Here is a 22,725-nt window from a genome sequence, read left to right as displayed (position 1 = left end):
AAGCTCACAGAAATATTGCCCAGGATCCTTACCTATGGTTTTGTTTGTATTCTAAAACAGTCTCAGAGAATGGAGGAGACAGGTTTCTTCTTAGAAACACAATCCGTTTTGTTCTCCTGCAAATCATTGCATTTCTCAGTTGCTCAAAAGAACACAGCAAATGTAACATTGGATCCCAGCATGACAGGATTTTCAGAACTCCTTTCTTATCATTTACTAGTGTTACCGGAATTACGCAAAGCTCATGAGTCACACATCCTCAGAATTATCTGTAATATCTCCAAAAAGATAAGTGAAACCTTTACATAACCAGTCTGCTACTAAGAGAATCCACATTTTTGCTAGCAGTCAGGTCTCTCAATTTTTAAGCTACCTCATAAGTAGATAGCTTCCATTTAATGTTGAGAATGTATTTGTTTAGTAAGGTAGCTCTTGTCTGCAAAAACAGAGCATTTTAAACAAGTGAGAAAAAACTAAGGGGAAAAAAATTTGTAAAAGCATCTCACTGAAATATTAGCAGCACATTATTATTCAAAATGTAAACAAAAACAAAATTACCAAACCATCAGTCAGACATATAAACATTAGTTCATTTCAGTTGTCCTCAAAAAGACTGGAATTTAACAGTAAGCCACAACTAAGACACAATTATAATAGCTGATTTAGAGTTTAACAGTCTTATTTTCTTCTACTTTTTTTTCCCCCAAGACAAACCTTCTCTGTTTGTTCCATAAAGGAAATGTGGCCAAGAAGTTAAAATTTCACATTTGTTTTTATTAAGGGACAGGTCTTTAGGCATAATAGTGAAGAAGTCCTAATAACATCTTAACTGAAAAAAAAGAAAGTTACAATCTCACTGGTATTGGATTATCACAATTCCTTTTAAGTTAACAGACTAAAAATGCCTCTAGATACTACTAAAAAATCAAGTTTTTTAACTTATAATTATAATTTTCTCTGGGTTTTTTGCAATTTTACTCTTCTTGTTAGAAATAATTTTTAAATAATGAAATTTAAACTAATTCATCCATTATTACAGTCTCTATATAATAGTCTAAATTTAAATATATTAAATGTAAAATATAAAATTGTAAATACATGATTATCTCAGATTAATTCTCCCTTCTGCTCTTTGTCATTGTCAAACAATAACCATAGAAGGTGTAGAAAGCAAATGTAACAACTGTGCCTTTCTCTTTGGTTTTGCACACTCAAGCAGTGCAATATATGTAAACATGAAATAAAACATCACTATCCTGGTGCTATTCTGTATGAATAATAGCTGAAATTAATTATATTTTACATATCACATCATATCATATAATATCATTAATTTGGGTTGGCTTTCTGGGCTGCAAGTGCACATTGCCAGTGAATGTAAAGATTTCCTTCCACCAACACTCCCAAGTCCTTCTCCTCAGGGCTGCTCTCAATCCCTTCTCTGCCCAGCCTGTATTTGTGCTTGGGATTGCCCCAGCTCAGGTGCCAAGTCTCCCTTGCAGATGTTTATAAATGGCATCAGCAGGCATTGTCCTTCCTTCCCTCTAACCTTTAAAATCCAAAAATATCCTTGACAGAACACAGAGCTAGACAGGTGGGCAGATAGATTTATTGGCTCAAATCCAAAACATTGAACAGTTGCAGTGAAAAAAAAAAAAACCACAATAAAAATAAGAATAAAAACTTGTGATTAGAATAAAATACGCCAAACAAACCACTAAATATAAGTAGTTGAAAATAAATGCAGCTTAGATACTGAAAGTTAGATGTTCAGATTCAGACCAACTGTTGAGAAGAACTGAAAATTTGGGACGTATTCTGACCATCTGTACTGTGTGTGCAAAGCACACAAAACTGAGGGAACAAGCACATGTAATTTATGGGTACTGCTAGAGATGAAAAGTCCCTGGCTGAAGTGACTGCCTTTATGCACATGGACAACATGCACACAGACCACAGAACACTCAGAAAAGATCTAATTAAGCAGTGACTTTAGCTTTTTAACACAAGAAATTTGCAATCATTTGTTTTGAATCAGTTGCTAAGGAGGTTACAATAAGAACGCATACTCTTATGTGTGCTCAGACCTGTTTTTATCCCCGGTAGTTTATCTCATTTTTATTTCAAAAATCCTTAAGCAACCAACTTTAAGGTTAAAGTAGCCAGGTTTAAGCTGCGGTATGAATTGGCACACACCGTTTGCACATTTCAGCACATGCACCATGACCTCCTGGCATTAGCTGGATGACTACAACTTTACCATGGGGACAAAGTCATCGTGTAACTTAAACAGAAGGGATTTTCTTAAAGTTAAGGTTAGAAAACCTAAAGATGTCACTGTGCATCTTCACAGACAATAAAGCTAAGCAAAAACCCCAGAATACTAACATTCAATGGCAACCCATTCAAACTGAGCTAGTTCCAAAGCAGACATACGTGAGAAAATACAAATTTCACAGAATTGTTAGGGTTGGAAAGGACCTCTGGAGATCATCTATCCAACCCCCTTGCGAAGGTAGGGTCACCTGGACCAGGTTACACAGGAAGGCATCCATGTGGGTTTTCAATGTCTCCAGGGAGACATTCCCGTTCTATTCCATCCCACTCACGATCTCCCTGGGCAGCCTGTTCCAGTGCTCTGCCACTCTCAACGTAAAGAAGCTCCTCCTCATGTTGAGGTGAAACTTCTCGTGTCATAGTTTATGGCCATTGCTCCTCGTCCTGTCGCTGGGCACTACTGAGAAGAGTCTGGCACCCACCTTTGAGACATTTATACGCATTAACAAATGTGAGGGCATTAGGTGAATTTGCCCTTTGAGCATGGCACAGGTGTACGGGTGACGGGACCGCAGGAAGGCCAGCGGCGGCAAACGGCCCAAGGAACGGAGGGATTAAGTGGGAAACACCCGGAGCTCCACACAGAGGGCTCCACTCCGGGCACACGCTGCCGCTCTCCACACGAGGGGACAGGGCCGGGGGCGGCGGGGAGCTGGCCCCGGAGCGAGCCGAACATCGGCGCGCACCGCACCACCACCCCCCGCCTCCTCGCGCCGGGATGTGCGGGAAGTGCCGGGCACTGTCCCCGCCCCGCCCGTCACTGGGCGGGCCCCGCGCCGCGGGGCGCTCTGGGCCGCGCAGTCCCTGCGCAGTCCCCGCCCGCCCGCGCTGCCGCCGCAGCCGCCGCCACCGAACTACCGATCCCAGCGGCCCCCGGGCCCTGACCCGGCCCCGCCCCCGAGGGAGCGGCTCCGGCAGGAAGGCGGCAGCGGGGCCCGGTCACTGAGCCGCCACCATGAGCTCGGCCAGGGAGTCCCAGAGCCACCACGGCCTGAAGCGAGCGGCCTCCCCCGATGTAACCGGGCGCGGGGCGGCGGCGCGGCGGGAGGGAGGAGGCGGTGCGGGAGGAGGCGGCGGGGCCGCGGCGCGGCGGCGGAGCCCCCGGCGGGACGCGGGGAGGCCGCGGGCGCCCGGGCGGGCCCGCGGCGGGGCGGAGGGGCCGCTCGGGCGGGCGGGCGCAGTGAGCGTGTGCTCCCGCAGGGCTCCAGCAGCTGGGAGGCGGCGGATCTGGGCAACGAGGAGCGCAAGCAGAAGTTCCTGCGGCTGATGGGCGCCGGGAAGGTGAGGCCGCCCCGTCCCCATCTGCCCTCATCCCATCCCCGCGGGCACACGGGGCCGGGCGGGGGGAGCCCCCGGGCCCTACGCGGGGCTCTGTGTGTGATGGACCGCGGTGCGCCCTGGGGGAAACCACAGCAATCAGAAGCGACGGGGCTTTGGGGTTCTCCTTCCGGGAGGGTTTGGGTTTCATAGCTGTTGTGTCATCACAACACAAAACGTCGCTCCGAAGTTGTCGAGTCCCTGGGCTTCGGCTTCGTCCCCGCCCCATGCCTTGATGTTTTCAGAGCAGCTCGTAAAACTATCTGTGAACGCGCCTGAGAGAATCCTTGTTACAAACTAACAAACCTACGTATTAGCTCCGTAGAATTCTCCTGCAGTGGAAAAAAACTTAAAAAAAAAAAAAGGTAGCTGATAGACTAAACCAGTAAAGTAGTAAACCTACTTAATCCATCCAGGAAATATTTTTAAAGAGAAAATGCTCTAATTATATTTCGGTTATGCTTGCTGCAAAAAATATTTTAAACCCCATAAAATATAATAATGCTTTGTTCATGTATAAAATGTTGGTTTGGTATTTCTATTTTACTTACCCCCAAGACAAATATTTTCAGTTGCATTAGCTTACTTTGCTTGAATACAGTAATTTTGTAAGCTAAAATATTTTACTGTATTAAAGAGGTGAAAGTTAATACTTCCTTACGGATAGGGATACAATGCCCTATTAAAGCATCCCACTACCACTGATCTTAATGTCTGCTTGGTTACTTAATGCTGCTTGCTGTGTAATGCCAGTTCTTGCCTATTGGGACACACTTGCTAATGAGCAACTACCGAGCCAATAAATTAATGAGCACTGTAAAGTTCTTACCTGATTCTGTGACCAGTCTGAAAGTGGGATCATCGTAAGATGCACAGCCTGAACTATTGCAGAGTGCCAGAGAAAAGGAAGATTGTCAGAACCTACATATGCATTTGTCCAGCATCGTGTAGTATTGTTTTCATAGCAAGAAGCAGGACAAAACAGAACCAGCTTTGGGGTCTGGGAATAGCAAAGAGTGTCTAGTCGTTGGGGTTTCTTTTTCAGAAAATTCAGCAAAACAAAGATGAAACGAGTTCACCAAGAGGCAGCAGCTGTTAGCTAGTGAAACTTACAGTCCTACAGTTGGTTGTCAGGGTTTGACAGCAAACCTTTTCCATTCGAGATTCCAGGATGCTGGCAAAGCTGTCAGTGCACCCTAAAGCTCCAAAACAAACTGCCTTTTCTTTTAGAAAGAACATACTGGCCGCCTTGTTATCGGAGACCACAGATCAACCTCCCACTTCAGGACAGGTCAGTTTATCCAACAGCTGATACAAAGTTGGAAATCTAACCTTTATTTAGGAACATGCCAGTACTTTGAGTAGATATTGCAGGGAGGAATTTCAGGTTTCGTGGCTGCAGCTGAAGACGGGTCAGGCTGTGGAGTTGTTCCTAATTTCTCGTTAGATTACTGACAAGCAGTTTCTCTGACTGCACTTGCCTTCTGAAGTCCAGGTTCAGCCAAGTAGTCAAGATGGTCAAGTACACTTGTGTACAAAAGCCCTGGCAATCAGGGCCTGTAGGTCCTCAGTGTTACTTTGCTGTCAAAATAAGTTTTATTGCTATTGGCACCTAGCAGTGTTACACTTCCTTGCTGCCAGGTATGGATATCCAAACCTTGAAATTGTTGTGCATGGAAAAGAATAGGGTTGATTTCTCCCTCACCTGGTTACCTATTGCTTCTGCCCTAAAGCAATGAGGCAGAAGCTGAAAAGATCCGTAGGGTCATCTTGGCAATCAGCAACAATTGCATGTCATGTATGACCGTGGTACCCTCTTATCGTGGTAGTAAGTCAAAGTACATTGCACCAAGGTGAGTCGGACTGCACTGCCTGAGAGAAGCTTTGATAAAGCTGTGTAGAATAGAAGCTCTCACTGTTCCAGAAAACTTGCCATGATACACTCCACTGATAATTTTTCAGTTGATGAATAATTACCTATGGACCAAAAGAAGCCTGAGTATTGGTTCCAGGTTCTGCTGTTAGCCTGCAGAGTGACTGAGAATCACTTCCTCATACCTGAATTTCCTAGAAAGGAGATGATGCTTCTCCTAAGGAGTCATAAAGAGTCAGTACTGCTTTGTTATTAGCAAAAGGTTAAAATGCTATTTTTTTTCACCAAAAAAAAAGGACATCTATTTTCTTAACACTGCTTTGTCCAACATACAGTACTGCCCTTTTACAACAACACACAGCTCTAACTTCCAAATGAGGAAATGCGAATTTGCAATACAACCTTTCAGCTTCACAGAGATACAAATAAAAACTAGTGTTGTAGGCCTGTTGGGGACATTTAGAGATTCCTACCTTTTAGAGTCTTAACCATTGTAGACCATGTTTCCCCAGTGAAAATGATTATTTATTATTTATTTATTTAAACAAGTAAGTAAAGAGCATGTAGAAGTAGCTTGTGAAAATTAGTGTTTCTGCTAATTCCTAAATATGGAAAAATGCAGAGCTGTAGTAAATGCAGCTGGTATTTCAGGATGCATGAAACAGTTTCAGATACAGGTCTATAAACAAGAGTGGTAGTATTGTCCCGAGTTCTGATGCTATATATGCATCATGATATAATCACAGTAATCCTGTGGTATGTAGTAAAGGTCAAAAACTTTCTCCTTGCTGTGACATGTTGCAGTATTGGCAGGAAGCACAAAGAATTCATGCTGAGTTAGGTTGTTTAGTGGGATGTAACACTTTGTGTAGTACAATTGAACACATCAGGATTTAGGAACTTTGTATCAAAGCAGTTCTGCTTGCACACTTGATACAATTGCTTATAAATCTGATGGTTTGTATGCAGTAATACTCTGAATCCAGTAGTTTAAGATGGTTAAATTTAAACTTTTTGACTTCGTAAATGTGACTTCATGTAATTTGATGTCTTTGTTAATTTGAATGAACCATAACCAAAGTACCCTGGACAATGCAGGGGAAGAAGACAAGAAAATGAATGAAGAATTGGAGTCCCAGTACCAACAAAGCATGGACAGCACGATGTCTGGGCGGAACCGGCGCCACTGCGGACTTGGTTTCAGTGAGGTACTGAGTTTATTTCCATAATGATTTGGCTTTCACTTCACTAAGACTGGTTTAAAAATTCAATCACCGCCACTAGTGTCAAACTTCCACAGTTTGGGTTAAAAGACAGAGTTATTGCAGGCACTTGTCTCCTGTTCATGTACAGTGTGGTGGCCATTTAGATGCCCGGAAGGGATTGATGCTTCTTGTTGTTCTGATAAGAGGTATGATATGCTTAATGCTCCATAGCACTCAAGACTGATTAGGGCAGAAAGTGACAACAGGGTGTTGCCAAGGAATAATACATAAGTAGGCAGAATAACCATCTGTCTTGTTGCTGAAAGCTAATTAATCTCAGCTTCTTGTTGTAGGGAGGCACATACCTCTCTGTGGTCCTGAAAAGTAAAGGGTCAGACTTGCTGTACAAAATCCTGCAGTGAGTTGACACTGCCTAGTCTTGTACTCACAAGGAATTCCATAGGAATGAGCTGGAAGAGTAGTGTGACAAAAAACAAGAGAATCAGGTTATTAGGAACATGGCTTCATCTGCCAATTGAAAGGCACAATAATTAAATTTTTGCTAACTCTTAGCACCAATAACTGCATAAAAACATAGCTGATGTTGCCAGAGTGAGTAAAACCACATGTGCAGTGCTGGGAATTCTTAATGTTACAGCCAGGAAGGCTTTCCTCTTTAGGACCGTGAACAAAATGCCCTTTGGGATTGTTCCAGTTAGCAGTATCATTGGATCACTTCAGCGTTCCTCATGTTGCAGTTTGCTAAACTTACTTTGAAAGATCAGTCACAAATGTGAATTCTTGATGGGCTGGCTGTTAGTTCCATTGTGTCACATTCCATGACAAGTATTCCAGTGTCAACTACTGTGTGGACCGAAGTGCGGAATTACTGAACTGATGTGATCTGAAACCTTTCACACTTGCTGAATGGTGTCTTTAGGATTTCTGCTGTAATTAAATAAACCACTGACTGATTTATGGATGTCACAATTGGCAGGGGTAACCACCTCAGGGGAGTTGCTCTCTTGTCTAAAATTTTGTGTATTCCAGGCCACTGTTTAGCAACAAAGCCCATTTTGGTAGCAAAATGAAAGGAGCTGTTAAGCAAAACATTCTCACTGGGAAATCTTAAATGCTGCAATGGAGTTGCCAGGAAATCAAGTTATATCTGTCTCATAATCTGAACTTGTAGTTTCAGGAAGATGAAGAACAAGAAGAGGCAGCTGGACACTCCTCTGATGAGAGTTCAGAGGACTCTGAAAGTGGCTCTGATTCGGAGCAAGAGGAGTCTGCAGAGGAGCTACAACCTGCTGAAAAACATGAGGAAGCTGAGGTTCCAGAAAACAAAAAAGAAGCAAAAAGCAACTATAAAATGATGTTTGTGAAAGCCAGTGGTTCATAACTGCAGATTTAACAGCTTTGTATTTAAAGTACAGTAAGCCTTATTGTTACAGTGCAAAGTGGAGGACTGCTACAGCACAAATCTTTGTATTTTGATTTTAAAAAGACCCCGTTAGATGACAAAAAGTAGTATTTGCTTTCTGTTGCCATGGATAACATTTTTATGGGCACAGTGATATTACTGGTTTTTTTAAAGTGTATGAAATCCTGGACGGAGAAATAAATTGTTCTGCCCAATCTCTACAATGTTATCTAAACTATCCCTTCCCTTATTCCATGCCAGATAAGGAAGCTTCATGTTAGTGGTTTATTCAGTTAGTACCCCAGTCTTGAATTTTTAACTATTAAGATTACATGTGAATTACGTGATGTTGCATTAGTTGTAAAATACCAATATCAGCATTATTCTGTGATGTACTAGAGCTTTAAACAATGATTTTGTCTATAGATGCTAGTGTTGGCAGGGCTGAGAGGAGAAATCGCTCACTTTTGTGATAGTATTAATCACTGTATCCATCTGAAGTCCTACAGCAGTTGCATGGAGAAGATGTTTTAGAAAAACATAATACAACAGAAGGCTCTAATTGCTTCTTTGGCTTTCTAATGAGGGGAATAAGCTGTAGTTTTTTCTACCTTTCAGTAGAAAAGAGTGATTTTTGAATTACTGGTTCCTGGTTATAGCACTGAGCTGTTATTAAAAATAACTCCTCCCGAAGAAAAGTTTACTTTGAAAGAGAAAGTATACTTTGATAATGAAAAGGATATACAAATCATTTAGCTTTTTTAAAATATAGAATAAAGAGTTAAGTACTTGAGCCCTTCTTCCTTTTCTCCCCATACATGCATCACTTGAAGGTCTGAGTCAATTATCACAAGGTGGTACCTCTCAAGTCAGCTGATATGCTTAGAGAGCCAGTAACTCTTTCCAGCAAGAATTAAACACATCCATTCCTCTGCAAATTCATTGCATTCAAGTAATGAATAAAATATCAGAGCATTTTAGACTTTGTTTCCTCTTGGTACATTAGATCACCTGCCTCTCCTTGCTGGGAGAACAGGACATCTGATCTGTACCTCTAGTACAGCCATGTTCTGCCACAGCAGTGTTTCAAGAAACACTCCGGATGCTCGTGGAGAATTCCATTCCTGTGTACAATTTCTGACGTGCAGACAGCATTTTCCAGCCAGTCGGCTGGCAGGAAAGCAGCAGTTTGTACTATCATTGCATAGTTACTGAATGTAAACATTGCAGCATCAGTTATTGGGGGAGGACTTGGAATAAGTTACATTATGAAAAAGAATAAAAGTAATATTGTAAATAAAAACTGAGTGTAGATTTTGATTGATATGTTTTACGATATTTGCATTTAATACAAATTTTTTTAGTCATTCAGCCCCGAATGGTCAGTCATTTGTACTTGACTGATATGGATATTTTGTTTTCCCAATACTGCAAGCTGCTAATACATAGAGAAAAAATCAGGTTGCTTGTGCATTGTGAACAGAGAAAACGTCACCATGACTTAGGAAAGCTGTTCTGTCTCCAGGAAAGAGAGCAAGGCCCTCCCCAAGGGATCAACTGATTACTTTCGTAAATAAAAACATGCCAGGTTTTTCCTATTTAGACACTGGAGCGACACTTGAAACAGCATTTCACTTAAATTCTTTCAGCTGTGACTGCCCCTTATGGCCTTGCTGTGTATGCACTTACCTCTCTGCCTTCTCTGTCCCAGCACTGCTCCTCTCACCAGCTTTCCCTCTGCAGCTCTCCGGGCTTTCCCAACAGCATCAGCCAAGCAGAGACTTGTGTTGGGCAGGTGATGGAATCCATTGCTGCAGACCCACCCTCCCAGGCAGAGGGCACTGCTGCTTTCACACTAGCCTCAAGGCAGGGCAGGGTAAAACTTCACCTGAGGGCTTTTCTCCACGGTGCAAGTGATCTGGAAAGACCCAGGAAAAGCAGATCCAGCTGGCTGGCCCTGCATGGATCTCTGTCAACAGACACAATGAGAGGCTCTTCCACTCAGCCTCCTGCCTCACAAACCACATTTGGCTGTGGCTATTATAAACAAATAGAACACACAAAGATAAAACCATAAACTGAAATTTAACTGTTCTATTTATAGCTCTGACTAGAAAAAATAAAATCAACTTCCATTCCCCAGAAGTATGACACCTAATATTGTGAACATCTGATGAGGTTTGGTGTAACTCATCTACAATGCTGACCTAAGACTCACCTGCTCAAAACAGTTAAGAGTTCTACACAATCACATCTGTTTCTCACATTTACAAACATACTAAGAACTCACAGATCCTTCTATGGAGCAGCCTAAGAAGCTTCTCTGTATATAGCAAAAAAGGCTCAGTGTAGTTTGTGTAGTGAATGTTTCAATTCAGGAGTCAGTTTTAGCAACATTTGATATAACAGCATCAGCAGTAGTGGCATGGATAGTAGCAGGATGGTTTCAGCTCTCATCAGAGACAAAGGAAAAATCTAGGTTGGTGTCTTGGTTGACTCTGGTCAGCCCTTTGCTTTTTCAGGTTGGTATGGAAGGAGCTCCCAGAGATGACAGCAGAACACATCATTAGCAGACACTGAATCATAAAAAGGGCTATTTGTCTATTCAAACAAGATTTGGCCACTAAAATTCCTCAAAGACCAGTTCATTTCCATCTCAAAAGAAAGGCAGAAATCTGACCGTTCTCCTACATGTCTTCAGAAACAACAGACTGAAGTCAGATCACAGATGGCTGACAAGGAACAACTGTCACATCTGGGAAGTTTTCCTCTGTTTCTAAACCACACTGAAAATTTACCTACACAAAGGGCAGTGCAAGTGCATTATCAGCACTTGGCTTTGGAAGATGGAAAACCTGAACAATGTTGAAACCATCGGTGTGCCTGTTCCCCTTCCATTTGCCCTGGAACAGGGAACTCCTCAAGATGAGCTCCATCACAGCCCCACTGTCCACAAGGTCCTGCAGTCACAAAAGAGGGTTCTTCTAAGCCAAGTAAAAAGGGATTCTCAACATCCTACAGGAATTCTCTGAGGCCAAGAAAACCAGATCTGCAAGTTGCCCTGTAGCTTTCTGCAACTGCTTTACACTTTACTCTCCCTTTCTTCCTGAAGAGGAGGCTGACAACTTGATTCCTGAAAGCACAATTTATAGGCCAGCTTCAAAGCTATAGGTCCTTCTAAGGCTCTGGTTGGGGAATTCACATCAAAGACAATGTGCACATGTTGTTCTGATGCCAGAGAGGACGGTTGGTAGAAATCTCTGTGGATTTGCTACAGTCCCCAGCACAGGGATTAAATTATGCACTGAAGCTGCCTCTGTAAACTGCAGGAGACAAAGAGAATAAGTGGCAGTGCAATATCTCATAATCAAAGCCTGGCACGGTTCTTTGCATCAGTTTCTTGGAAGCTGTCAGGGGATTAAGAGAAGGGACATGTGTCAATGTACCCTCACTGAAGGGACAAAGCAGAAGCTGGTTTTGTTTGCTTTTAAGCCTGCCACCTCAACTGCACTTTTCCTGAGAAAAGTATCTTAGTACACAGGTGTACAGCATCATGATGGGAGATAAAAGTTTCCTTAGTTTTTGCACAGCATTAAAGAAACAATACTTGTTGATTTAATCCAACTTGAGTTAGTTTTGATGTGCAGGTGCAGAATCAGATCACACTGTCAGTTTGTGCTATTATCTATTCAAACCCAGTACCATTTATGGTGGCCATAGGAGGATCCAGTTGAGGGGGGAAAAAAAAAAAGGAGACTGAAAAGTAACACACATCAGAAGGGGGTTGTATCATCAGTCAAGCAATACGGGGACTCACATAATTAAAAAAAAAAGAACAAAACCAAAACCTTCTTTCCTTTTAGCTTTTTCAAAGCTGTCGACCTTGACCTGCAGGGAAATTCCCTCAAACTGTTACCATAAGTAAGTGTTCTCATCATAAATGTACTGAGCTACATTAAAAACTGCAGAAAGCTTTGATAATCTGAACTGACATCTTTTCACCCTCATATTTATTTCTAAAGCTTTAAAACAAATGCAAGCGAAGCTTTTGATCTTTAACTGATTGTAGTCAAGTCTCCTTCTTCCCAATACAGCTACTAAAATCTAGTAATTGTGACCTGTTTGTAAGAATGCAGGACCAGAACATCTTTTTCCAAAACATCTTTTTGTTTTGTTTTTCTGAAAAAGAGTTCTTAACATAAGAAATCAATACTGAACATAAAATATAAAATAGAATTTCCTCAGTAGTCAACTAATAGAGCCACTACACAGATCCCAAATGAAATTTGCATATAAAACCATTTGCCAAGTAACTTTTAAACTATATTCAGTGAAGACAACTGAAGAGTCCTCAGGCATACAGAAGGCTTTGAGAATGCCAGAGGACACAGCTACACTCACAAGGTGTTGCTCTCTCTTCCCTCTGAGTGTCTGGATTTGGAAAGAGAGCAGAGCAGCTAGTGCTGGTACTCATCTCAGCAGTGGTCCCTCAGCTGTTGCCACTCCTTTGCCTTAGCACCAAATGAGGGAAGGATGGGATCAACAGCTATGTGTGTGCATTCTCACCCTCCAACATACACACAGACACACTACAACCATGCTGGGCTGCAGACAAAATCCTGTTCCGCAGTGGGAAAAGATGCTCAAAGGGATAACACAGAAGAAGCAGGCCAGAGACACAGAATTGTTCAGCATGAATGAAGCAGTCAGAAAAGCCAACAATACAAGGGACACACAGGATTAGCAGTGACTTTGTCCCTCAGAGTGGTACATCTCAACAGAACAAAACATAACCAGCTACTTCATTTCATTAAGGTTACATCTTGCATAAGCCATTGGCCAGGGTATGAAAAAACCTGCCGTGCCTGAAGAGATGAACCAGAGAACAGTGTTAAGGTTTTCCCAATTCTGGCTGTAGAGTAAGTCAAGCAAGCCCACACTGCCTGATGGTGTAACAGAATTGAGGCCACAGACCACAGCAGGGCACCCAACACTCCATCCTGCACTGGCACATCACCACTGCTGAGAGAAAAGCACGGACTTGGGCCAGGCTCTGTGCCAGGGAAGACCAGCCTTTTCCACCTCTGGCTCTGGGGCAAGCTGGTTTCATGGGGAAAAGTAGAGTTTTGCTCATATCAGTCATTCTTAGCTGCAATGGGCTTAAAGAACACAGCAGCAGCTGGCACTAAAAAAGACAATTGTTCCTGTTACCAAAACACTACCTGGAAACCATCAGTGATTCTCTCCTTTACCCAATGCCACCATCAACACCCTACTCCCACTTATCCCTTTCACAAGGTATTTTTTGTACTAGGGCACTGGACTTACATTCTCATTTGCCAGTTATTCCTTTTACTCTACCTTCCCCGCTACAATTTAGGCCAAGTTCTTTCATAAAAGCATTTTGCTTCTGTCCAAGTCCACATATTCAAGCTCCTTCAATCTTTTTACAACCTCTCACATCAAATCACTAGGCTGTTCTCAACCCTCACCTTCAGCCTCTTATTTACATCTTGTTTGCAGATATAGCTCTACCATTCTTTTCTACAAACTCACTACTAACCTTTGTTTTCCTAATTTCTTCCTTCCTTTAGTGCTTTCTTATGCTACAGCTCCTGGTAAAAGGTTTCTTCTAGTGGACTACAAGAAAACATCATTGTCCTTCAAGCTTACATCTGGTAACACTATTTCATCAGTAACTGCTCCAAAAATGCTAATTGTCAGTGTTTTCTTTTGAGGCTGTTTCACACTCTGTGAAAGGCAACCAGGAGCACTGACAAGTACATAACAAGTAAACAGAGCTGAAATGTGCACATATGCAATACTTTCTAGTTTTCTTTATAATTAGCACTTGAAGTTACTCTGCCATCTCCCAGCAATTTCATTGCAGGCTTTATAATTTTACCTTCCTCTTAGGTTTACCTGTAGTTTAACATTCAAAGTGTGGTTGTTGCACAGAATACCTCAACAGACTTGTATTAAAAATGCTCTTTAAAATTCCGAACCTTTGAACTGAAGAAATATCTCAAGAAGTTTTCATGGAAAGTTCATTGCGGTTGGTTCAATTCAGCTACAGTTAGATGCACCTTTTCAAATAATGGAAAAAAAATGTAAAGGGGTCAGACCCAATCAATACAGTTGTTCAAACAGAATTTCAGGCACTGTGATGTGGGTATTTTTTTGTGCTCTTTCTTTGTACTGCTCCGCTATGAAGAAAGGTTGCTTTTGCTAGTAGAGCAATAAAAATCTTAGCCTTTTGAATACAGCCAAATAACCAATGGGAATGTTTACTAGGTGTGGAAAATATAGCAATTTTTTCATGTTTTTCTTGTGCATGGCTTTGTTCTTTTTATAACTGTGCAATACATAGCTACACAGACACACACCAGCACAAGTGAACACTTTAAAATACCCACAGACACACATAAATCAGAGGGGTAACATCACATCGTGCCTTCTGTATCTTCTCAGTTCTAACACCAAGTAAAACTGGTCTTCCCTTCATATAACGTCCAGAAGTTAATTGCTAAGACATATGGGAAATAGGTGTTTTTATAGAGGGGAACAGACACTGATATAAAATACATACACTTGAAGATCTAGAAATCAGATGAGTAAATGGTGCAAGTGGAAAAATAATGGTGTAAAGAGCACCAGAACATGACAGAAGCACTCTGCTTTCTCAAAACACCAACCCTTCCCTCCAAAGGCTATGGGTTACCCCAGACCTTACCGGGCTTTAACAATTTTTTGAAACAGTAGCACACAATTTAGTAGCATCCTTCAGTAGCTTTTCGCTCCACACAGAAGAAACATCCCAGAATAGAATCTCTTAACAGTTTCCTGAAAAAACCTTCTATCTAATTTTGGGGGTTTGGGGTGAGGTTTGTTTTAGTTTTGTTTGGGGTTTTTTTTGCGGGGGAGGGAGGGGAGAGGAGGGAGCATTTCTCAACTGTTCCAGAACAGCCTGGATGCCTCTAAGCACTGCTACTTGCCCAGTCCTTCAAAACAAACAGCTTAATACAGATGTGCAAAGACAAGCAACAGCACAACTCAACAGGGTTCCCAGCAGCCCAGCAATGCACACAAACTTAAGAGTAGTGAAAAACAGAGGTGGGGGACGTTGTGCAAGTCCAAAAAGGTGACAGAGGTGCTACTTACGAGTATCAGGCTGTACTTTTATAAATGCAGCTGAGCAATAAAATTACAGTAACTTCAGCTGAAGAAATTGGAAACAGATGTACATGGGAAGTCAGTCTGCATAGTTTTTGCTTGGTATAACATTACAAAATACTAATCAAAAAACAGTGCATTCAAAACAACTGATAATGCTTTCTAATGAGTGAGTATAATTAGTCCCAAACACTTCACTGCTTAATAGGCAGAAGGAAAAAAAAAGCCACTTTCTGACCAAAATGATATCAATCTGCAAGTAGACATAATTTTTTTCTAGTTTTAATATTAGACAGGAGCATGTAACACTTAGAAAAGAACATTTTGATTAAAAGAACTGAAAAAGGAAATTAACCCAAACCAAACCACTATCTGCATAGGCAAACTAGCCATTACTACTTAAAAACTACACTCATCCCTACAAAAGATGGTCACTAAGAACAACATTTCACATATTCAATAAAAAGTTTTGGAATAAAAATTACCTTCGTAATTTTTTCCCAAATATGAGATTAATATGGACACGGACCAAAATCTTTAGAAGGACTGGTTTTACTGAAAACGTTAATGATAAAATTATTCCAGGCAAAATCCTCCCCTTCCATGCAAGCTCGAACGAGCAGATTTTGTGTGTGTGTGATCAAAGGAAAGAAAACAAACATCTACCACAACCTGCAGCGCAGCAGTGCCTGCACTCCTTTCCCTTCATTGCCAGGGCAGCAGACGGAATCTGGAGTCAAGGGATGCAGCAGCCCCTGGCCCCGCGGGCCCTGCTCCTCACCCACCAATTACAGCCATGACAAAGCTCCCGCAGAAAGAATGCTGTCCCACTGAACCACGAAACACGGGGTCAAAGGCTTCTTTGTGTGCCAGAGAAACAGGGCAGCTCCGCTCTGAATTTCTGCCGCTCCCGTTTAAAGGTCAAGGACTCACAGCCTCAAATGTTCACAGAGTCAACACTAAGCCCCAGAAACACTTCTAAACTGCTTCTTTACCTTCTGTTCCACAGATGAATTTTCAGAAGAATTAAATATTTCCAGTGGTCTCCATCAAACTGGCAACATTTGAGGGAACTGTTGGAAAATAAATCGCTGCACCAGAACCTGCTTTGGCAGGTGCCCCCCATTCCTCCCTTCGGCCAATTTCACATACAGTGCACCTGTGATGCCTCCAGGTCGGTTGATGGGTTGTTGTCAAATTGAAGCTATTTCTGATACTTTATAAGGGCTAAAAATGTGCCAGATAAACATCTGTATTTATGAGATTTAAAGGACAGTACTGGGGTTATTATGTTTAGGACACAACCCTGAAAAATCTTTATACTCAAGAATTAAGTCATATTTAATCAAACGATAAAAAAAACATTTCTAAACAAAATAATAATTAAAAAAAATGAAGCATTGGTGTAGAGGGAACCTCATTCAAATTCCAGTGAAATAAGTGCAAAACTGGGGAATTTCACTGGCATTTGAATCAAAGAAGAGTAAAATATAGTAACAGCACAAATGACTCTGGATTTCCAACTATCTGGACACTGATAAGACAGTAGACAAGAAAGAGGCAATAGGAGGAAGTTATGTTAATATTTTAATCTGTACATATACCATTTTCCAAACTGTTACATTTTATTTAAATTAATGTTTTCTTGCAAAATATTCATTTATGCTTTCAAAACTTTTTATAAAGGCAAAAATAAATCATTATTTTGGCAAAAGGTTTTGAAGTTGATACTGGCAGTATTGAGGTAAAATAGATTGTATTAGCTAAATATATACTTTTAAGAATATTTCTGAGTATAGTGTTAATATAATATTTGTCTTAAAGTCTGAAACACGAGGGGTAATTTCAAGGGGGTTTTAGCTATTACTCAAATACAGGAAATAAACAAGTTAGTGGTTTCACAAAATACTGCAGAAGTATTTCTCAGTTATTTCTCATCCAGAGCTGAACTCAGCTACTAATTACATAACATTGGGAAATTTTTGCATGTCTTGCATTCAATGTGTACACAGGGTTTTTTCAAGTATAGTTGCAGCAATTCATTTAATTTTATTTTCTTCTTATGTTAACTACCTCACCCTCTGCCCTATGCATAAGTACAACACTGAATTTCAAAAAATTTGGCAGAGTTAAGCACCAGGTGAACATACATAAGAAATTAACAGGTGCCACATTACATTAGTTTTGCTGTTTCCAGGATAAATACTAGTCAATACATCATAATGGAAGGTTTATTGAAAAAAAAATCAAAAGAAAAATACGTATTTGCTAGTAAAATGACATTATAATTTTTTATTGCTTACTTCACATATTTTAATTAAAAGTCGTCTTCTTTCACATCTCAACTTTCAGAAAAAATAAAATTTGTTAGCTGTTTGTTATGGAGGGGGCAGCACTACTGTCAAGGGCAACCTAGCAAACTGTATATTGATACCAGCAAGTTAACCATCTGGGATCAAAAAATGAAATGGGAGTTAAAACTGGTTTTCATTATGGCTTTCTTGGGAAATTTAAGCTATACAGTGGTTACTAATATTTTGAAATTCAAGCTAAAAGTTCTTGCAATGTATTATTTAATGGGCAAAAGGGTGGGTGATTAACTCCACAAAAATATTCAATCCAAAACACCCTTTCACCAAACCTGTCACCTGTGTTTGCTCTATCCATACGCTACGAATGTGCTCCTAGGTTTGTTCAAATGTACGTTTTTTTTCACAAAACTTTACAATGTGCATCTGAGCCTGAGGGGAAAGTAACAGTGTCTTTTAATATCTATGCAAGTAGTGTCTTTTAAAATGAATTCAGCCCTTGATTTAAAAAAAAAAAATCTAAAATACATTGTTCTAAAAATACATTGTCAGTATTTTACAGAGTTTATTAAAAGTGCCGTTTATTTGTATAAAAAGTGTGAACTAAACCGAAGTAAATAAAAAAAGATTTGCAGTTCTCTTCATTTTCATAGAAAATCCCCCTATTATTTTCTGAACGTATTTCCAGAAGAATGTGTCATCAGCCGATGAGTATCTTCACAGAAAGCTGGTGAAGAACCTCCTCTGTCTTCCACACAGTGTCACAGGTGGGATTTGCCTCGAGTCTTATGTCAGTGTTCACTTACTGCTTTGGCTAGTATGAAGTAAAATAAAACATGGTTAAATACTGAAACAAGTAAACCAATGCCAAGCAGTAAGCAATTTCTGGAAACGTTTGGGTTTTTTTAAAGCCTTCTGCAGTTTGGCAGAATAAACAATTCACACAGACACATTAAATGAATAATTATCTCACAATGCCACTGATGCTCAAACGCCTGTGCCCCCTGCATGGTGCTGGTCATTACAATTAGTTTATTTTTCGCAAGAAAAGGTACCTTTTTATATCTAATACTCTGGAACAGTACAATTATTTTTCTGGGTTCTTTAGACCACACATAGGTAGAGACCTCTTAAGACCTCTTCACATGCAAAGATCTCACGCAATAGCAAAAATCAGCTAGCATACCCCTGGATATAGAAGAGTCAAGTGTTCTTCAGACACAGCAAAGATGGTAGAATCTGGTTCTCAGAAAGATAAACTGAACCAGAAAAGCAAACAGTCCTTTCCATCAAGGTCTGTAGAGGCTCTTAATGTCTATACATCTCTCTTGATGTAAATTTGTCATTTTTCACAGGTCTTGTAGAAGGCCTTTCTGGTATGTGGCCATTTCCATTTAGATTTTTATTTTTTGCACAGATATTTGACTCAGATTAGTGGCAATTAAAACAAAGTTATCTAAAGATTAACACTATTTGAGTTACTCAATCAACCCTCTTTACTATTTCATCTGTGTTTTAACTTTTTCTTCAATTTCAGGCAATAAAATTAGGCCAAAAGACATCAGAAATATGAGAATAGTATCAAAGGAAACTATGGATGCGTAGCGAGTGTCTTAACTAGGGACACACTTAGCAGTCATATGTAATATTTACATGTTTTCCTATTTCAAATACAGAAAACTCTGCAAGTCCTACCAGGAAGAGATACAAATAAAGACATTTCTTAATAAGGACAACGAGATTTGAAGTGGCAAAATAACCTAATCAGAGAAAAAAATAATCTTCTGTTAACACAATTCAATGAAAAACACATCAAAGGCACGATCATAGCCAGACACAAGATTGCAGACTTAGTCATAAAGGGCCAAATTTTCAGCTCACCTCAGTCAGGACTCCGATGCCAGCTCGTGTGTAAGATAACCAGCCCACAAACAAACCCTCTGCTCATACAACTGTGCTCTTTGGATTCTCTTGAGGAGCAACTTTATATGCCACATACAAGCAAAAAACCACCTGTGCAGCCCAACAGTGGCCACCGGAGTACAAACGGCTGCTGAAAATCTGGCCCCTTGCTACCAACAGAACAGACGTCCCCCTCCTTCACCACAGTGAGATTGTGGAAGCACCTTATCTGTAGAGCAACAGGAGTTACCTGAAGACTTCAGAAGCCCACGTGTTAGCTCATTAGAAGCAATATTTACAAGAATGAAAGGTTTCAGGAAAAATAGCTGCATGCTTTCATTTGGATCCAATTTCGGTTTAGTAAAGATGTTAAAATGTAGCAAGCCACAGCACAGGCACAATGGCAAATCAGACATGGCGAGAGCAGTTAGTTCTTACTTTTAAGGTGTTTAAACAAATGTGTAGTGAAATCCATTGCTTAAGGGGGAGTGAGGTGGCTGTGGTACAGAAGGTGAGGGTGCTTTAGGTGGATAGGTCAACTGCTGAGCTAGAAGGGATCACATACAGGAATTAGGCTGCACAATCAAACATTCATATTATCAAGGGAGTGACCTTAATTTTCTACCACATGAATAGGAAACCTGATTAGTAATACAATGAGGTGCTACACTATTTTAGTCACACAGAACACAGTCTAAATGACAACATTTCTTTCTAATTGCTGGTTTTTTTCTATTTGTTGCATAAGTTATGCAAATAACATTCCTGTTTGGATGAGAACACAAATAAGCATTCAAGTTTCACTGGAACATTATTAAAGCACACAACACTAATATACTCTCATCAGTCCTGCTTTTAAAACTGCAGTTCTAGACCTGCACCTGTATTTGCTAATTTGATTTCAAGACACCACTGAGGCTATACAGGTTTTCAACATTTCCTTTGTTATATGCAAATGAGCAGAAATAAAATAATGTAAAGAAAAATAATTTTTTAAATATTACATATGCATGTAACATTTTGCTTAGTACAGTGCATGATACAGTAAGTAAATTTTCAGATCTTAGTTTAAAAATACAGGATAAAGAACACAGTTATTAAAACTATCTTTGTTTCTAAATAAGACTAATGATATAGTATTGGAAGACAATAATCATAAAACTGAAGAGATTGAAACTCAGTCTAAAATTCTGCTTTGACATTTTGGAGGGCTGAAGATAGACGTAATTCCAAAGCAAACAAATTAGGAAGTGACTTCTTAATGCTCTTGTATTTGACTTTAATCTTCCAGATTCTTGGCATGGTTTCCATTTACAAGATTGATTTCTTAGTAGGAACAGAGGAACTCTAAAATGCTGCTTTTCAAGGATTAGATAAATGTACAATTTATTTCAAAAGATTTATATTAGCATAGCACCTTAACATAACTGCTTCCCCCTGAAAAATGGGAAAAGTTAAGCTTCACAGTCTTTTTCATAAGCAAACCTTCGTAAAAAAATCTAGATAATTAGTTTCGGATTTTCATATATTGTCTGTTTCATCATCAAGGAGCAAATGACAACTCACACTTCAAAAATCAAACTACCAAAATAAGAACGTGAAGGAATCTGTAATATGAGACTAAATGAGAATGTACAATCAGCTGTGCAAAGCATCAAATGCTTTTCTTTTTAATCACCTTAGAGCATCAGAAAATATGCCATAAATAAAAACCTGAACTCTTTTCCGGTTTGTAGATTTTCTATCAAAACCAAACCACTCTGACTTCTTCCTTTCCTTTTTTTTTTTAAATACTATGAAAGGTGTTTGCTTTTAAAGGAGTAAGTAATAATCAAAATCAAAGCCAGACATGTTTCAATAAGTGAATTTTTGAGATAAAAGTGTGGCAAGGAAAACTGTGCACAGATGTAACATTTTGGGATTCCTTAAAACCCTCAGTCCTTAGCTACTGTGTTAGGATTTCTTTAAGTGTCTGAATGACAAAAGAGGCAGCTGCTGTACTTCACAAAGAAAATTAAACTAAAAATTATCTCACAAGTGACTGCAAATGTTTTGAAGTTGCATTTAAACATTTCAGTGCCAATACATATTTTAATTCCCTCTTTGAGGAAAACTAAAGAATTAAGAGGATTTCTGTGGTTACATATACCTATAAATATGTGATGGTCACACTTTTGAAATAATTACAATTTAAAAAGTTAAAATATAAATTAAAAAACTATAGTAATGAAACACTTCTACATTCACCACACAATATTTAAAAATCAAACCTATTTCAGTTCTGTACAGTTGCTACAAATTCAGATATACCCAGAAATAAGTTAACTGGCCCCATGAAGACCTTTAAGTAGGGAAGGCACTCTGCTCTTGTCGTACAGACACAGAGGAATAATTTCAAGTATGGGCTGCACTCATCTGGGCTGATCCTGTCTTTAGTGTGACCTTTTCCCAGCAGAAGCTAGAACTCGCTTGCCAAAATGCTGCACTGGCTCATACCTCATGAAACATGAAGTACCAGAGTTCCTGTTACAAGGACCTGGTCACTAGAATTGGGACCAGACCATCTGTGGAGAAGCCCTTCTGATACACTGATGGCCTGAAGGTCCACGAGGTTATTCCTTGATATGCTCTCATGATTTTACAATTCCGGTTTTTTGTTTGTTTGGTTTGGTTTTATAACGTCTTGTCTCCTCAGTCAATCATTTTACCCCTGCCAGTCAGTTAAATTGCCCACAGAAACTCTCTGAAGTCTCAAGACTCCTATCTTGAAAATGTATTCCATCGCCTCAAAATCCCATTCCCCTTAGGTTTAGCTGGCACTGCATCCCTGAGTATACAGCCACATTCAATCAGCAGTCTGCTACTGTAGATGCATGTTACGTATCTGGATATTGGAATAATCTGTCTTTAATGGGAAGGTCTTAAGGGGTGCTGTGGCAAGTGCCATAAGTTTAAACTGACAACTTCAGATGAGAAATGTGCACATTTTTTCTCCATCATAGTTGAAGTTTCCATTATTTCCATTCTCCACTGGAACAGTGAATGGTGCCAGTTATAAATGGCCAGTCAGATACTTGCTGGAATCGCTGCTGCATGGATTACTGTGTGATACAAATCTCTTGACATTTCTTACTTATTTCAACTATAAAGCAATCAAGAGTGAAATTATCACTTTTAGTAACATAT

At 40.1% G+C, this 22,725-nt stretch overlaps 2 protein-coding genes across 14 annotated transcripts in view; one reads left to right on the top strand and one right to left on the bottom strand.

Moving 5' to 3' along the window:
- The first annotated feature begins 3,240 nt into the window (after nt 1–3,240).
- CUNH11orf58 (chromosome unknown C11orf58 homolog) lies at nt 3,241–9,458 on the top strand. The gene is made up of 5 exons (XM_027737240.2): nt 3,241–3,352; nt 3,538–3,618; nt 4,885–4,945; nt 6,626–6,735; nt 7,925–9,458. The coding sequence occupies exons 1-5, from the start codon at nt 3,293–3,295 to the stop codon at nt 8,132–8,134; spliced, it is 522 nt and encodes a 173-aa protein (XP_027593041.1). The 5' UTR covers nt 3,241–3,292; the 3' UTR covers nt 8,135–9,458.
- Nucleotides 9,459–16,898: 7,440 nt separating this feature from the next.
- The window catches only part of PLEKHA7 (pleckstrin homology domain containing A7), a 161,245-nt gene continuing 155,418 nt past the window's right edge, over nt 16,899–22,725 (bottom strand). For 12 of the 13 annotated variants that reach the window (XM_039382479.1, XM_039382480.1, XM_027737160.2 and 9 more), the window contains one exon: nt 16,899–18,451. In XM_039382479.1, coding sequence (XP_039238413.1) covers nt 18,429–18,451 — 23 coding nt within the window. In that variant the 3' untranslated portion in view covers nt 16,899–18,428. Of the gene's footprint in view, nt 20,087–22,725 lie in introns of all 13 variants that reach the window. The other variant, XM_027737173.2, reaches the window with a different exon arrangement.

The sequence above is a fragment of the Pipra filicauda genome, unplaced genomic scaffold (genome assembly GCF_003945595.2).
Source record: "Pipra filicauda isolate LSUMZ 115617 unplaced genomic scaffold, ASM394559v2 scaffold26_size5592650_pilon, whole genome shotgun sequence".
Lineage (NCBI taxonomy): Eukaryota > Metazoa > Chordata > Aves > Passeriformes > Pipridae > Pipra > Pipra filicauda.
Note: the sequence above shows the minus strand (reverse complement) of the source record. Positions and strands in the feature narration are given on the sequence as shown.